Source organism: Anomaloglossus baeobatrachus, chromosome 5 (assembly GCF_048569485.1).
Source record: "Anomaloglossus baeobatrachus isolate aAnoBae1 chromosome 5, aAnoBae1.hap1, whole genome shotgun sequence".
Classification (NCBI taxonomy): domain Eukaryota; kingdom Metazoa; phylum Chordata; class Amphibia; order Anura; family Aromobatidae; genus Anomaloglossus; species Anomaloglossus baeobatrachus.
This window is the reverse complement of record NC_134357.1, coordinates 586714788-586732584: the sequence shown is the minus strand read 5'-3', so window position 1 is coordinate 586732584 and position 17797 is coordinate 586714788. Positions and strand designations below refer to the sequence as shown.

Sequence of the window (17797 nt, the reverse complement as noted above, 5' to 3'; positions counted from 1 at the left end):
CGGAGCAGAGCCGTGTGTGTACGGGGTGTATGGAGCAGAGCCGTGTATGTACGAGATGTACGGAGCGGAGCTGTGTGTGTACGATGTGTATAAAATTGACCATATACGCCAGGAAATTTCCTCCCAGCCTCATAACACCACACATTGTCTGCCCTCCTACACTTCATCTAGATCATTTTCACTCTTTGATCTGGTCACAGAAGAAGTCACCAGGCTCCTCGCATCTTCTCGCCCTACTACCTGCACCAGTGACCCTATTCCCTCACATCTCCTTAATCTGTCACCCCCGGCTGTCACCACTCACCTAACTAAAATATTCAATCTCTCTCTCTCCTCTGGTGTCTTTCCCTCCTCCTTCAAACTTGCCAGCATACACCCATTACTTAAAAAACCATCCCTGGACCAAGGTTGTGCCACTAACTACAGACCTGTCTCTAATCTCCCCTTCATCTCCAAACTATTGGAACGTCTGGTCCACTCCCGGGTAATCCGCTATCTGTCAGATAACTCTCTCCTCGACCCTCTACAATCCGGTTTCCACTCTTTGCAGTCTACTGAAACGGCTCTTATTAAAGCTAAATCTAATGGTCACTACTCCCTGCTGATCCTCTTGGATCTCTCTGCTGGATCACTAGCTCCTCCTCACTGTGCCCCGCTCACCAGCTCCTCCTCACTGTGCCCCGCTCACCAGCTCCTCCTCACTGTGCTCCTTTCACCAGCTCCTCCTCACTGTGCCCCGCTCACCAGCTCCTCCTCGCTATGCTCCGCTCTATCGGGCTCAAGGACACCGTTCTTTCTTGGTTCTCCTCTTACCTCTCTGACCGCTCATTCACTGTATGCTTTGCCGGCTCCTCTTCCCCTTATGGTCCGGGTTCCTCAGGGTTCAGTCCTAGGCCCCCTCCTGTTCTCTCTATACACTGCCCCTATTGGACAAACGATCAGCAGATTTGGTTTCCAGTACCATCTCTATGCTGATGACACCCAACTGTACACATCTTCTCCTGACATCAGCCCTGCACTACTATAAAGTACTACCGATTGTCTGTCTTCAGTCTTCAACATCATGTCCTCCCTCTATCTATAACTGACAATGTCAAAAACTGAACTTCTCCTGTTTCCTCCCTCTCCTAACCTTCACAAACCCAATATTACCATTTCTGTGTGTAGCTCTACCATTATGCCCCAGCAGCACGCCCACTGTCTTAGGGTCATATTTGACTCAGATCTCTCCTTCACTCCCCACATTCACCTCCACCTCAAAAACATCTCAAGAATTCGATCTTTTCTTACCGTTGACTCTGCAAAATCTCTTACTGTCGCTCTCATTCATTCTCGCCTGGATTATTGTAACTCTTTACTAATTGGTCTCCCTGTTACTAAACTCTCCCCTCTCCAATCCATGCTGAATGCGCAGCCAGGATCATTTTCCTCTCCAACCGCTTCACTGATGCCTCTGCTCTGTGACACACTGACGGATAAGCTGGAACACAGGCGCGGGAGTGCCCATACCACATTACATGAAGCGATTTTCTGATAAAGACCTTACAGGTCGAAACGTTATTGTTGTCGCTTATCCCTGCCTTCTACTGTCCACCGTCTGTCTACTTGAATAAATCACTTTTGCATGAAAACTTTTGGAGAGTGTGTTGAACCTTTTTACATCTGCTCTGTGCCAGTCATTGCACTGGTTGGCTATCCGCTACAGAATCCAATATAAACTTATCACTCACTCAGAAAGCGCTCCACAGTTCTGCACTGCCCTACATCTCCTCCTCATCTTTGTCTATCACCCCACCTGTGCCCTCCGCTCTGCTAATGACCTAAGACTGACATCCTCAACAATTCGAACCTCCCACTCCCGTCTTCAAGGTTTCTCACGAGCTGCGCCTATGCTCTGGAACACACTACCAAGAACAATCCGATTTATTCCCAACATCCACACCTTTTAGCATTTACTTCCAATTCTTTTCCTCTGGATCTTCTGGTTCCTTCCTCTTCATGTACTTTTTTACACACACCCTGTACCTGTATAAATTCTGGCTGGCGACCGGTCCATGCAGCTGGTTTTGAATACCCTATTAAATCGATGGCTGGACCATATATGACAAACTTTTCTCTCCCCCCAGTCACCTTTTGTGTCTCCCCTATTTCCTCATAGACTGTAAGCTTACGAGCGCGGTCCTCAATCCTCTTCGTATCTTAATTTTGTTATTTTGTATTGTCTCATATTGTCTGTACATGTCCCCTCTGAATTTTAAAGCGCCACGGAATATGTTGGCGCTATAGAAATAAAACTTATTATTACTTATTATTATGGAGTTGGGCTGTGTGTGTACGAGGTGTATGGAGCGGATTCGTGTGTGTGTGATGTGTATGGAGTTGGGCTGTGTGAGTGTACGAGGTGTATGGAGCGGAGTCGTGTGTATATGACGTGTATGGAGTTGGGCTGTGTGAGTGTACAAGGTGTATGGAGCGGAGTCGTGTGTATATGACGTGTATGGAGTTGGGCTGTGTGAGTGTACGAGGTGTATGGAGCGGAGTCGTGTGTATATGACGTGTATGGAGTTGGGCTGTGTGAGTGTACGAGGTGTATGGAGAGGAGTCGTGTGTATATGACGTGTATGGAGTTGGGCTGTGTGAGTGTACGAGGTGAATGAAGCGGAGTCGTGTGTATATGACGTGTATGGAGTTGGGCTTTGTGAGTGTACAAGGTGTATGGAGCGGAGTCGTGTGTATATGACGTGTATGGAGTTGGGCTGTGTGAGTGTACGAGGTGTATGGAGCGGAGTCGTGTGTATATGACGTGTATGGAGTTGGGCTGTGTGAGTGTACAAGGTGTATGGAGCGGAGTCGTGTGTATATGACGTGTATGGAGTCGGGCTGTGTGAGTGTACGAGGTGTATGGAGCGGAGTCGTGTGTATATGACGTGTATAGAGTCGGGCTGTGTGAGTGTACGAGGTGTATGGAGCGGAGTCGTGTGTATATGACGTGTATGGAGTTGGGCTGTGTGAGTGTACGAGGTGAATGAAGCGGAGTCGTGTGTATATGACGTGTATGGAGTTGGGCTGTGTGTGTGTACGAGGTGAATGAAGCGGAGTCGTGTGTATATGACGTGTATGGAGTTGGGCTGTGTGTGTGTACAAGGTGTATGGAGCGGAGTCGTGTGTATATGACGTGTATGGAGTTGGGCTGTGTGTGTGTACAAGGTGTATGGAGCGGAGTCGTGTGTATATGACGTGTATGGAGTTGGGCTGTGTGTGTGTACGAGGTGTATGGAGCGGAGTCGTGTGTATATGACGTGTATGGAGTTGGGCTGTGTGTGTGTACGAGGTGTATGGAGCGGAGTCGTGTGTATATGATGTGTATGGAGTTGGGCTGTGTGTGTGTACGAGGTGTATGGAGCGGAGTCGTGTGTATATGACGTGTATGGAGTTGGGCTGTGTGAGTGTACAAGGTGTATGGAGCGGAGTCGTGTGTATATGACGTGTATGGAGTTGGGCTGTGTGTGTACAAGGTGTATGGAGCGGAGTCGTGTGTATATGACGTGTATGGAGTTGGGCTGTGTGTGTGTACAAGGTGTATGGAGCGGAGTCGTGTGTATATGACGTGTATGGAGTTGGGCTGTGTGTGTGTACAAGGTGTATGGAGCGGAGTCGTGTGTATATGACGTGTATGGAGTTGGGCTGTGTGTGTGTACAAGGTGTATGGAGCGGAGTCGTGTGTATATGATGTGTATGGAGTTGGGCTGTGTGAGTATACGAGGTGTATGAAGCGGAGTCGTGTGTATATGACGTGTATGGAGTTGGGCTGTGTGTGTGTGTACAAGGTGTATGGAGCGGAGTCGTGTGTATATGACGTGTATGGAGTTGGGCTGTGTGAGTGTACAAGGTGTATGGAGCGGAGTTGTGTGTATATGACGTGTATGGAGTTGGGCTGTGTGAGTGTACAAGGTGTATGGAGCGGAGTCGTGTGTATATGATGTGTATGGAGTTGGGCTGTGTGAGTGTACGAGGTGTATGAAGCGGAGTCGTGTGTATATGACGTGTATGGAGTTGGGCTGTGTGAGTGTACGAGGTGTATGGAGCGGAGTCGTGTGTATATGACGTGTATGGAGTTGGGCTGTGTGTGTACGAGGTGTATGGAGCGGAGTCGTGTGTATATGACGTGTATGGAGTTGGGCTGTGTGAGTGTACGAGGTGTATGGAGCGGAGTCGTGTGTATATGACGTGTATGGAGTTGGGCTGTGTGTGTACGAGGTGTATGGAGCGGAGTCGTGTGTATATGACGTGTATGGAGTTGGGCTGTGTGAGTGTACGAGGTGTATGGAGCGGAGTCATGTGTATATGGCGTGTATGGAGTTAGGCTGTGTGTGTGTACAAGGTGTATGGAGCGGAGTCGTGTGTATATGACGTGTATGGAGTTGGGCTGTGTGAGTGTACAAGGTGTATGGAGCGGAGTCGTGTGTATATGACATGTATGGAGCGGGGCTGTGTGTATATGATGTGTATGGAGCGGAGTCGTGTGTATATGACGTGTATGGAGTTGGGCTGTGTGAGTGTACAAGGTGTATGGAGCGGAGTCGTGTGTATATGACGTGTATGGAGTTGGGCTGTGTGAGTGTACGAGGTGTATGGAGCGGAGTCGTGTGTATATGACGTGTATGGAGTTGGGCTGTGTGAGTGTACGAGGTGTATGGAGCGGAGTCGTGTGTATATGACGTGTATGGAGTTGGGCTGTGTGAGTGTACGAGGTGTATGGAGCGGAGTCATGTGTATATGGCGTGTATTGAGTTGGGCTGTGTGTGTGTACAAGGTGTATGGAGCGGAGTCGTGTGTATATGACGTGTATGGAGTTGGGCTGTGTGAGTGTACAAGGTGTATGGAGCGGAGTCGTGTGTATATGACATGTATGGAGCGGGGCTGTGTGTATATGATGTGTATGGAGCGGAGTCGTGTGTATATGACGTGTATGGAGTTGGGCTGTGTGAGTGTACAAGGTGTATGGAGCGGAGTCGTGTGTATATGACGTGTATGGAGTTGGGCTGTGTGAGTGTACAAGGTGTATGGAGCGGAGTCGTGTGTATATGACGTGTATGGAGTTGGGCTGTGTGAGTGTACGAGGTGTATGAAGCGGAGTCGTGTGTATATGACGTGTATGGAGTTGGGCTGTGTGAGTGTACGAGGTGTATGGAGCGGAGTCGTGTGTATATGACGTGTATGGAGTTGGGCTGTGTGAGTGTACTAGGTGTATGGAGCGGAGTCGTGTGTATATGACGTGTATGGAGTTGGGCTGTGTGAGTGTACAAGGTGTATGGAGCGGATTCTTGTGTGTATGATGTGTATGGAGTTGGGCTGTGTGAGTGTACGAGGTGTATGGAGCGGAGTCGTGTGTATATGACGTGTATGGAGTTGGGCTGTGTGAGTGTACAAGGTGTATGGAGCGGATTCGTGTGTGTATGATGTGTATGGAGTTGGGCTGTGTGAGTGTACAAGGTGTATGGAGCGGATTCGTGTGTATATGACGTGTATGGAGTTGGGCTATGTGAGTGTACGAGGTGTATGGAGCGGAGTCGTGTGTATATGACGTGTATGGAGTTGGGCTGTGTGAGTGTACGAGGTGTATGGAGCGGAGTCGTGTGTATATGACGTGTATGGAGTTGGGCTGTGTGAGTGTACAAGGTGTATGGAGCGGAGTCGTGTGTGTATGATGTGTATGGAGTTGGGCTGTGTGAGTGTACGAGGTGTATGGAGCGGAGTCGTGTGTATATGACGTGTATGGAGTTGGGCTGTGAGAGTGTACAAGGTGTATGGAGCGGAGTCGTGTGTATATGACGTGTATGGAGTTGGGCTGTGTGAGTGTACAAGGTGTATGCAGCGGAGTCGTGTGTATATGACGTGTATGGAGTTGGGCTGTGTGAGTGTACGAGGTGTATGGAGCGGAGTCGTGTGTATATGACATGTATGGAGCGGGGCTGTGTGTATATGACGTGTATGGAGTTTGGCTGTGTGAGTGTACAAGGTGTATGCAGCGGAGTCGTGTGTATATGACGTGTATGGAGTTGGGCTGTGTGAGTGTACGAGGTGTATGGAGCGGAGTCGTGTGTATATGATGTGTTCCCATTTTTAATTATAAGTGTTGTCAGGGGGTCATAAAGTGCGGCACTGGAAGCTGCAATCAGACATTAGCAGAGGTCTTGGAAGATCGGGGGCTAGGAGCAGAAGTACAGACGCCGCAGGCAGGAGACGTACTCTCTCTCTCATTATTCTGGCATTTGACAAATATAAATAACTTTGGTTCCTAATTGACCTAAAACGGGAAAGGTATTTCTGATTTCATGTCCGATAGTGAGAAAAACCTGCAGATGTGTCTTTATAAATAATGGATGGAAACTTCTGGTTTCTACTGTAGCTGTGCACATACAAACTAAAAGTCTTACTACAAGGCTCAGGTTTATGTCTTCATAGGCTTTATATAGGACTAGGAAGCTCAACACATGGAGCACGCTAGGATACTTACAAAGCTCAATGTGAAGCACAAGAGTTTGTAACTGTGCCATTGGGAACCATGGTTTTGGTATTCTTTGAAGGGCTCACAAAGTGAGGTAATGGAAGCTGTAGGCAGACAGGAGACTGAAAGCCGTGGATGGACATGTAGCAGATATCCTGGAAAACCAGGGATGAGTAGCAGAGACACTGGCATACAGCAGAAGCCCTGAAGACTGCAGACAGGCTGCAGCGGTCCTGGCACCCACAGGCAGACAGGTAACTGAGGTATTGGAAGTCGCAGATGTCCTGGAGACCTCAGACAGGTGCAGACATACTGGAAGCCACAGGCAGATTGGTAGCTGAGGTGCTGGAAGTCACAGATAGTCTGGAGATGTTCTGGAGACTGCAGACAGGTGCAGACATACTGGAAGCCACAGGCAGATTGGTAACTGAGGTGCTGGAGGCCACAGATAGTCTGGAGATGTTCTGGAGACTGCAGACAGGTGCAGACATACTGGAAGCCACAGGCAGATTGGTAGCTGAGGTGCTGGAGGCCACAGATAGTCTGGAGATGCTCTGGAGACTGCAGACAGGTGCAGACATACTGGAAGCCACAGGCAGATTGGTAACTGAGGTGCTGGAGGCCACAGATAGTCTGGAGATGTTCTGGAGACTGCAGACAGGTCGCTGTGCACAGACAAACTAATAGTCTTAATACCAGGACACAGGGGTGTATCTTGGTAGCCTTATATAGGCCAGTTAAGCTCAGCACATGGAGCGTGTCCGGCTACTTACAAAGCCCAATGTGGAGCACAAGAAAGTTTAGCAGACCGGGGGAAGGAGCAGATCCCAGACACGGGACAGGCGTGTAACAAGTGGATGTTGTCAGCCAAATATACAACAATTATCCAGAAAATTGAGACAACTGTTAATTTTTCTTCCCCTTACATCTATTGATTAGTTTTGTCACAAACCACCGGGGGGGTCACTCAGAAATCCCCCGCGCTGGCTACCAGTACGTCACAATCGGGGGGTAACAAGTGGGGTCACCCCTCCTTTATACCTCCCGACCGACAGACAGAGCACGTGACGCGCTCTCTAGCGCCCCTCTTATAGTCAGGCCAATTATGGAATTGCCCGACAATAAGCAAGGAGGCCGCTATACTACTTATGCCGATTATTGAAGGGTCCCCGGTGAGAGTAGGGTATATATTCCCCCGACCTCCGCGGGCGGAATATATAATATCTTCCCGAATCTCACTGGCCTCCCCACAATAATCCTTGGCACAACTCGCTGCCACCAACCGCTTCACGGTAACTATTAGCCGAACACACAGACGTGGGATTCAAGATCGAGATAACAGAACAGCCCAAGATTAATTATATAATTTAATCAGCCTAAAGCACACTAGAAACTACAATATATACAATAGGGAATCTACAGAATATACATATGTCAGAGTACAGTTACAGATAAAGCATGGTTTACAGACAGGTATGCAATTCAATCAGTTACCTTGTGCGTCTGGCCACAGGGGGGCGCTGTAGACCAGGTTTCTAGGAACTCCCACAGATGTTTCCTGCACGTGACCCCCAGCGAAAGAACACTGGAAAATGGCCGAAGTAGGGTTATCAACCTGGACAAATCCAGGTCCCCTCCTACCTTCGTGACCTCAGAGGGAGCACTGCTCCACCCCTGGCTGGAGTTATGGACAAAATCCACAACATGGAATATGGCCATAACTTTGCCTGGGAGCGTCGTAGGCGGACGCCAATGCTCTCATTGTGACAGTTATGAATTTAGCTACAGAACGAGGGGACTCATGACCTGTCTGCCAGTTCCCCATTGGCTGATATCACGCCTGGGGCATTTCCCAATGTCCTGCTCCCATAAAAAGGGTGTGCCGGCATCGTCCGCATGCGGAGACACCATTTTTATGGTTGCCATATTTATCGGAAATATGGCTTGCGAGATATGAACCATTTTTTACTGGAGTCGTTCTGTCTGCTAGTTCCATAGCCTTGCTAATGAGATACAACTCTTGTTACAGGGTGACGGCAGGGAGTCATCCTGTGTCCATTGTTCCCACACCACCTCATCTCCATATCACAGGACATGGCCATGGAGGTGTAAGTGGAACACTGAGAACAAGAAGGGAGGGGGCACTGCCAGGGAGTGATGAGGGATTATGACTGGAGTCATAATTCATCTTCATATCCCGGGATTTGCCTCACACCTCCCCCCTTTTGAGGGCGCTAGGGGGCAGCACACTCCGGTGTTCCCCCGTGCGCCCGTCCGCGACCTCTCCTTGTCGGGACAGCCCGTCTGCGTTACCGTGGTCACGGCCCCTTTTGTGGCGAATGGTGAAGTTGTATTGCTGGAGCGCAAGGCTCCATCGCAACAATCGCCCATTCATCCCAGAGACGGTGTGCAACCAGCTGAGGGGATTGTGGTCCGTCTCCACGATGAAGTGGCGCCCGTATAGATAGGGTTGCAGACGCTGCAGGGCCCACACTATGGCCAGGCACTCCTTCTCCATCGTGGAATAGGCAACTTCCCTTGGTAACAGCTTCCTGCTCAGGTACAAGACTGGGTGCTCTTGGCTCGCAGAGTCCACCTGGCTGAGCACCGCACCGAGGCCGAAGTCACTGGCGTCGGTCTGTACTACAAACGGCCGCGTGAAGTCGGCTGCCTGTAGCACGGGCGGGCTGGACAGGGCGTCCTTTAGGGCCCGGAAGGCTGTCTCGCAGTCCATTGTCCAATCGACTGCAGAGGGCAGCTTCTTCTTGGTGAGGTCCGTCAAGGGCTTTGCCAGGCTACTATAGCATGGAACAAACCTCCTATAGTACCCAGCGGTCCCCAAGAAGGACATCACCTGCTTCTTGGTCCTGGGGGTGGGCCAGGATGCGATGGCTTCCACTTTCTCAGGCTCGGGCTTCAGTGTTCTCCCACCTACCCGGTGACCGAGGTACTGGGCCTCGCCCATGGCCAGCTGACACTTGCCCGGCTTGATGGTCAAACCTGCCCGGTGGACCCGCCTGAGCACCTGTGCTAGATGCTCTAGGTGATCTTCCCAGGTGGGACTGAAGACGGCAATGTCATCCAGGTACGCGGCCGCGTACCCTTCAAGTCCCTTGAGCAGGGTGTTGACCATCCGCTGGAAAGTGGCAGGGGCATTCCTCATCCCGAATGGCATCACCGTGGACTCGTACAGTCCAAATGGGGTAATAAAGGCAGAGCGTTCCCTGGCCTTGCGAGTCAGGGGGATCTGCCAATATCCCTGGCTCAGGTCCATGATGGTCAGGTACTGAGCCCCGGCCAACTGATCGAGCAGGTCATCGATGCGTGGCATTGGGTACGCATCGGCGACCGTGACAGCATTGAGCCCCCTGTAGTCCACGCAGAACCGCGTGGTTCGGTCCTTCTTAGGGACGAGGACTACAGGCGAGGCCCAAGCGCTGTTGGATGCCTGGATCACCCCCAGCTTCAGCATCTCGTCAATCTCCTGGCGCATGTGTTGCTGCACCTCCAGGGAGACCCGATATGCTGAACGCCGGATCGGGGGATGATCCCCAGTGTCCACGTGATGGACAGCCAAGTCAGTCCTTCCGGGCTGGTTGGTAAACAACCCCCGGAAGGGGTGTAGGGTGGCCCACAGCTGGGACCGTTGGTCCTCCAAGAGCTGGTGGCCAACCTCCACATCCTCAATGGATCCGCCTGCCCTAACCTGGGCTAGCATATCCAAGAGGGTTTCCGCTTCTCCCTCCTCGGGCAGGTTGCACACGGGGAGCGCACATGCCTCCCGCTCATGATGTGCCTTCATCATGTTCACATGGAAGGGCTTCCGCCTTCCACGGGCAGGGTCCAGGGTGACCAGGTACGTTACAGGGTTGAGCTGCTGGTACACGAGGTATGGGCCTTCCCAGGCTGCCTGAAGCTTGTCCTGTGGTACGGGGACCAGTACCCACACCTTTTGACCCACTTGGTAGGTCCTCTCACAAGCGTTCTGGTCGTACCAACGCTTCTGATCGGCCTGGGCTTGAGCCATATTGTCGTGTACCAGTTGCGTCAAGGCCTGCATTTTGTCCCGGAAGCGCATGACATACTCGATAACCGACACTCCAGGGGTGGCCAAATCCCCTTCCCAAGCCTCTTTCACCAGAGCCAGGGGGCCCCGCACACGTCGCCCGTACAGGAGCTCAAACGGTGAGAATCCTGTTGAGGCCTGTGGAACCTCCCGGTAAGCAAATAACAGGTGTGGGAGATACCGCTCCCAGTCACGCCCATGGGAGTCGACCAACATCTTAAGCATCTGCTTTAAGGTGCCATTGAACCGCTCGCACAGGCCATTAGTCTGTGGATGGTACGGGCTGGCCACCAGATGTCGCACCTGGACTTGCTTACAGAGGGCCTCCATCAGCTGGGACATGAATTGGGTCCCCCGGTCAGTGAGCATTTCCTGGGGAAAACCCACTCGGGAGAAAATCTCCAGCAATGCGGTGGCCACCTTGTCAGCCCGAATGGACGACAAGGCCACTGCTTCTGGGTACCGGGTGGCATAGTCCACTACCGTCAGTATGAAGCGTTTCCCGGAGCTGCTGGGGATGGCCAGCGGGCCGACCAGATCCACAGCCACCCTCCTGAAAGGCTCATCGATGATTGGCAGAGATACTAGTGGGGCTTTGGGGTGTGGCCCCGCCTTCCCCACTCTCTGACAGGTTTCACACGAACGGCAGTAGGCAGCCACATCGGCCCCCATTTTTGGCCAGTAGAAATGCTGGTTTAACCTGGCCTTGGTCTTAGCGATCCCTAGGTGTCCGGCCATCGGAATCTCATGTGCGATCCGCAACAACTCCGTCCGGAACGGATAGGGTACCACCAACTGTCGGTCCCTGGGCCACGCCTCCGGTGAACCCTGCTGGACCGTGGCCCGGTACAGCCGTCCTTGGTCCCAGACCACTCGCTCCGGGTCCGAGTCCGAGGGAGGCTGGGCCGCCTGCTCCTTAAGAGCTTTCAGGCTGTCGTCAGCTTCTAACGCTGCCTGAAACCCCTGACTAGATGTGGCCAGAATCGACGAGACTGTCACATCTTCGGTCAGTACCCCGGGACCTGTGTCCTGGCCTCCACCTGACTCGGCTGCCACTTGGTCAGAAGGGGAAGAGCTATCGGACCTCCGGGAGGCCCCTTGGCTTCCAGCACTCCCACTGCGGGTGACAGCGGCCACAGCCGCTGCGACCGTGGGTCGTGCCTGCTCCTCCTCCGTTCCTGACCAAGTCGCCGGTTCAGGCAGACCTACCTGGCTTCCTGACACCCCGGTTGTGGGGGAACCATGCACCGAGATCTTACCTGGGAGCACTTCCGCTCCTGGACCGGCCCCAATCTCACCTGCCTGTTCCCCTCCTGCAGCAACAGAACCCCGCTGTGAAATCTCTGGGGACCCCACATTTGCTGTGGTAGCCCCCACCCCACACACTGGTCCTCCCCCTGCAGCACCCTGCTCTCTGCTTATCCCTGCAGAGGGCAACAGATCCCAGCTCACAGGCTGGTTACTTGTAGAGGCATTGTCACACCTTTCTCTGACCCCCTCCCCTGTCACAGCTGCAGCTGTGTGTGTGTCTATGGTGTCTATGCAAGCAGAAATATCAGAGTTCACTCCCTCCTCCCTTACATCATTCATAGATAACACATTAACATTGTCCGGAGGCATGTCAGTACTGGCTGAAGGTTCAGCCCTTGGTTGGGGCCCAAACTGGGAGGTTATCTGCCCCAAATCTGTCCCAAGTAGCACGTTTGCGGGGATCCGATCAGTTACCCCCACCTCCCTCACCCCTCGCCCTGCGCCCCAGTCCACATAAATGTCAGCAACAGGCAGCGCCGGGTCAATGCCTCCAATCCCGGAGACAGCGAGGGTTTTTCCAGGGATCAAGTCTTGGGGGGACACCATCTCAGGCCGCACCAGAGTCACCTCCGAGGCGCTGTCTCGCAGTCCTATGGTCACAGACCGGCCGACGGTGACAGGTTGGAAGCTGTCCAGGGACCTACCACCACCCCCACCCACACAATACACCTTGGGCGGCCCTTGGGACGGGGACGGAGCCGGGGCCTTGGGACGCTGAGGGCACATGGCCTTGAAGTGTCCAGGTAGGTTGCACTGGTGGCACCGTCTTGGTTCTGCCACGGGCCTGGAGAGGGGAGTTGAGGGGGACACCCCCTGCAGTCTAGGGGCAGGTGGGGCAGTCGCAGAATTCATCTTACCCCCTCTCCAGGTGCTGCTGGTGGCTGCTCTCCTGGCTTCAGGAGCCCGATTGTTGGTGTAGTCATCGGCCAGGGCAGCTGTAGCCGTGGACCCCTTTGGCTTCTGGTCTCGGATGAACTGGCGGAGATCCTCAGGGCAGTTCCACAAGAGTTGCTCCGTGATGAACAAGTCCAGGATCTCCGGTCCGGTGGAAAGCTGCAGGCCTTGGGTCCAGTGGTCGGCAGCTCGGGCAAGTGCCCGCCTGTGGTCAGCCCAGGAGTCCTTTGGTCCCTTCTGTAGGCTCCGGAACTTCTTGCGGTAGGACTCTGGGGTGAGGTTGTACTGTTGGATCAGGGCCCGCTTGATGGTGTCGTAGCCCTGATCTGCCTCAGCAGGCAAGTCCCCAAGGATATCCAGGGCCTTACCCCTTAAACGGGGGGTCAGGTATTTGGCCCACTGCTCCTTGTCCAGATGGTGCTGCAAGCAAGTCCGTTCAAAAGCAGTCAAGAAAGAGTCCAAGTCTCCATCCTTCTCCAGCACTGGGAAGTCCTCAACACGGACCTTTGGAAGTTTGGTGTCTTGAAGGTCACGTGTGGCTGATGAGGGCCGGAGCTGAGCTAGCTGCAGCTGGTGGTCACGGTCTGCCTGTTGCCGTCGCTCCGCAGCCTCACGCTCTGCCTGGCGCTCTTCACGCGCTGCCTGCCGCTCTGCCCTGCGCTCTGCCAGGAGTTCCTTGTAGCCCTTCTGGTCTCCAGCCTGGAGAAGGGCCATAGCCATTTGAAGAAGGCTATCCGAGCCTCCCAGGCTCGGTGGAATGGCACGTGGTGATCTGCGGCCCGCTGCGGAGCCTGGTGCTTCACTGTCCATTGCAGAGCGGAGGGCTGGCATCTGGCTCGTTGAGGACCCTTGGGTGAGCTGCTCCTCATCTTGTCCATAATTGCTAGGTTGTGCAATGTCCTCTGCAGAGCTGTTTTCTGGCGTCGAGCTCCTGGAGGACTCGTGGGCAACCTCCTCATTACTGTCCACAGCACCGTCCTCCCTCTCTTCGGCTCCTGCCTTAGCATTGGCCAGTTGCATAGCTCTGCTCCTGGTGCCATCAGCCATTCTTGCAGACTTTTGGTCACTGACACAGAACTGACACCTGATGCCTCCACACATCTTACAGTATCTGCACTCTGACACTCTAGTGTTGAGCTGGTCTGAAGACCCCAGCAGCCACAGCTGCTGCAGGCAGTCTTTAGTGTCTGGGAGTATGGGTCTCACACTCACACACACTATTATCTCGATCCCACCGCTATGCCACCAATATGTCACAAACCACCGGGGGGGGCACTCAGAAATCCCCCGCGCTGGCTACCAGTACGTCACAATCGGGGGGTAACAAGTGGGGTCACCCCTCCTTTATACCTCCCGACCGACAGACAGAGCACGTGACGCGCTCTCTAGCGCCCCTCTTATAGTCAGGCCAATTATGGAATTGCCCGACAATAAGCAAGGAGGCCGCTATACTACTTATGCCGATTATTGAAGGGTCCCCGGTGAGAGTAGGGTATATATTCCCCCGACCTCCGCGGGCGGAATATATAATATCTTCCCGAATCTCACTGGCCTCCCCACAATAATCCTTGGCACAACTCGCTGCCACCAACCGCTTCACGGTAACTATTAGCCGAACACACAGACGTGGGATTCAAGATCGAGATAACAGAACAGCCCAAGATTAATTATATAATTTAATCAGCCTAAAGCACACTAGAAACTACAATATATACAATAGGGAATCTACAGAATATACATATGTCAGAGTACAGTTACAGATAAAGCATGGTTTACAGACAGGTATGCAATTCAATCAGTTACCTTGTGCGTCTGGCCACAGGGGGGCGCTGTAGACCAGGTTTCTAGGAACTCCCACAGATGTTTCCTGCACGTGACCCCCAGCGAAAGAACACTGGAAAATGGCCGAAGTAGGGTTATCAACCTGGACAAATCCAGGTCCCCTCCTACCTTCGTGACCTCAGAGGGAGCACTGCTCCACCCCTGGCTGGAGTTATGGACAAAATCCACAACATGGAATATGGCCATAACTTTGCCTGGGAGCGTCGTAGGCGGACGCCAATGCTCTCATTGTGACAGTTATGAATTTAGCTACAGAACGAGGGGACTCATGACCTGTCTGCCAGTTCCCCATTGGCTGATATCACGCCTGGGGCATTTCCCAATGTCCTGCTCCCATAAAAAGGGTGTGCCGGCATCGTCCGCATGCGGAGACACCATTTTTATGGTTGCCATATTTATCGGAAATATGGCTTGCGAGATATGAACCATTTTTTACTGGAGTCGTTCTGTCTGCTAGTTCCATAGCCTTGCTAATGAGATACAACTCTTGTTACAGGGTGACGGCAGGGAGTCATCCTGTGTCCATTGTTCCCACACCACCTCATCTCCATATCACAGGACATGGCCATGGAGGTGTAAGTGGAACACTGAGAACAAGAAGGGAGGGGGCACTGCCAGGGAGTGATGAGGGATTATGACTGGAGTCATAATTCATCTTCATATCCCGGGATTTGCCTCACAGTTTTCTATTGATTTATTCTCCCCTTTATCAGTGAATACCATTTATTTTTATCCTTTATAAAGTAAAATAATAATTGCAGATAGTGAAAGTCATTCTTCTGTTACCCAAATCTTTGCTGAACATTACGCAATGTACATACCGTGTTTCCCCCATAGTAAGACACCCCCGATAGTAAGACGTAGTGGGGGTTTTGGGGGGGGGTCGGCTAAGACGTACCCCGAAAGTAAGACAGTAAACGTAAAGCGTTATTTATTTTTCTTTTCTTCTTTACAGTACCGGCCGAGCGCCCAGCTGAGCGCCCTGACACACCGGCGGCCGAGCGCTCAGCTGAGCGCCCTGACACGCCGGCAGCCGAGCGCCCAGCTGAGCGCCCTGACACGCCGGCGGCCGAGCGCCCAGTTCTTCTTTACAGTACCGGCCGAGCGCCCAGCTGAGCGCCCTGACACGCCGGCGGCCGAGCGCTCAGCTGAGAGCCGTCACATGCCGGCGGTCGGGCGCCCAGCCGAGCGCCCTTACACGCCGGCGGCCGAGCGCCCAGCTGAGTGCCCTGACATGACGGCGGCCGAGCGCCCAGCTGAGAGCCGTCACATGCCGGAGGTTGGGCGCCCAGCCGAGCGCCCTGACACGCCGGCAGCCGAGCGCTCAGCTGAGTGCCCTGACATGCCGGCGGCCGAGCGCTCAGCTGAGTGCCCTGACATGCCGGCGGCTGAGCGCCCAGCTGAGAGCCGTCACATGCCGGCGGTTGGGCGCCCAGCCGAGCGCCCTGACACGCCGGCGGCCGAGCGCTCAGCTGAGTGCCCTGACATGCCGGCGGCCGAGCGCTCAGCTGAGAGCTGTCACATGCCGGCGGTCGGGCGCTCAGCCGAACGCTCGGCCACCGAGAAATGTTGCAGTAATGTTGTCCGTGGTCCATCAGGACCACGGATAACATACAAAAACACGCAGCCTCAGTGCCCTCATGTGCAGCAATCGCGGCAAGTCCCCATACGGTACATTGCATGGAGACTTGCTGCGATTGCTGTGGGATTTTTTTTCCAATATAAGACATACCCCGAAAGTAAGACATAGTGGGACTTTTGGGGGTAAAAAGAATGGAAGACACTGTCTTACTTTCGGGGAAACACGGTATTACATTCCTCTAAATAATGGGCACAGTCTAGTTATACCTTTATCAATCCATTCTGGGAAATTCCCAAAGTGCTAATAATTCCTGTTCTTCCAGATCAGAGCACAACATAAGTAATAACCTATACTAAAATGGATTTTTCTTTTGGTTTCATAGTGAAAAAAACTGGTGACAGGTTCCTTTAATAGTTGTTCCCTGCACCCCTTGACAATAGATATAATCAGAGGAGATAAGCTCCTCTGGTACATATCTCTCCTGAATCAATTATGGGTTGCTCCTGTGTCTACTAGAAAATCTATTGATAACACTCAGATGTTATTGTTAGCTGAGGACCTGGGAGAGTATCAACAGAAGTAAGAAGAAAGGAATTGTTGTCACAGAGGGAATGCACAGGATTCCTGAGTTCATTGGGGAGAGGGCTGATCCTTGTCAGGCCTCTTTGTGGACATGTAATTGCATAATATCCCATCTTTTTACAAACCCAACAGGTCACTTTTGACTTTTCACGTGGGGAGCTCTGTCTTTTTGCAAACATTTGTTTATTTTGTTCATTTGGTTGTTGTTTTGAGATTTTTATCCATTTAATTGATTGATTTACCAGTATAGCCTTTTTCCTACTCTGTAAATCAAGTTCAGCTCCCTTTGCAATGGCCACTAGGTCGGGAAACTGACAAGTGCACCAGTCCGGACGGGCTTTCTTTACGTGTTCTAGCAGTCTCATGTCCTTATTGTCAGTGCTTTCATAACCATAGTCTAACCACAGCTGTTCGAGAGCTGTGGCATAGTCAGCTACTGTCTGTTTAGCAGTCTGTGCCTGCGTCATGAAGTTGTCAGTCTGATTACCTGGCTCAATGGCATTTATGAATTCCACCTAGAATGATTTTTAGCTTTATTTTGTGGGACAGCACTGGGTGCTTTGGCTAGAATTTGTTTTTTCAGACCCCCCCCCCCCACCACCACCTTTTGTTTCTAAAAGAGCATCTTAACTCTATGCTGTTTGGATGCCTTCCAATTTACGGAGAAAAGTTCAGCATTCAGCTTTTTCAGCATTGGTTTACATCCCTTTATTGCTTCTGTGCCTTTAACATGTTGTACTATGTCTACACTCCCTGACAGAAGAAGTTCTGTCGCTTATCCTTGTTATGTAAATAAAAGCTTATAACCTGACTTTAATTTCATCCATTGGTTTTATAAATTACTCTTTTGAAAGCTGAAACCCTCCCAAATTTGGTTTAGGTTAGGTTCTTTGCTATTCCTGATAACTTAATCAATAAATTATATGAATTATTGTTGTATCGCATGGATGCAGTCACTCAAGCTCATGGAAGTCACACAAAATATTAAATATGGGTCTAATAGCAGCCACAA

The 17797-nt window shown here is 52.0% G+C and overlaps 1 protein-coding gene across 1 annotated transcript in view; it reads right to left on the bottom strand.

Moving 5' to 3' along the window:
- The window catches only part of LOC142313154 (uncharacterized), a 32374-nt gene extending 15122 nt beyond the window's left edge, over positions 1-17252 (bottom strand). The window contains exon 1 of the mRNA XM_075352143.1: positions 17048-17252. Within this exon, the coding sequence (XP_075208258.1) occupies positions 17048-17252 (205 nt within the window). The remainder of the gene's footprint in view (positions 1-17047) is intronic.
- Positions 17253-17797: the final 545 nt, after the last annotated feature.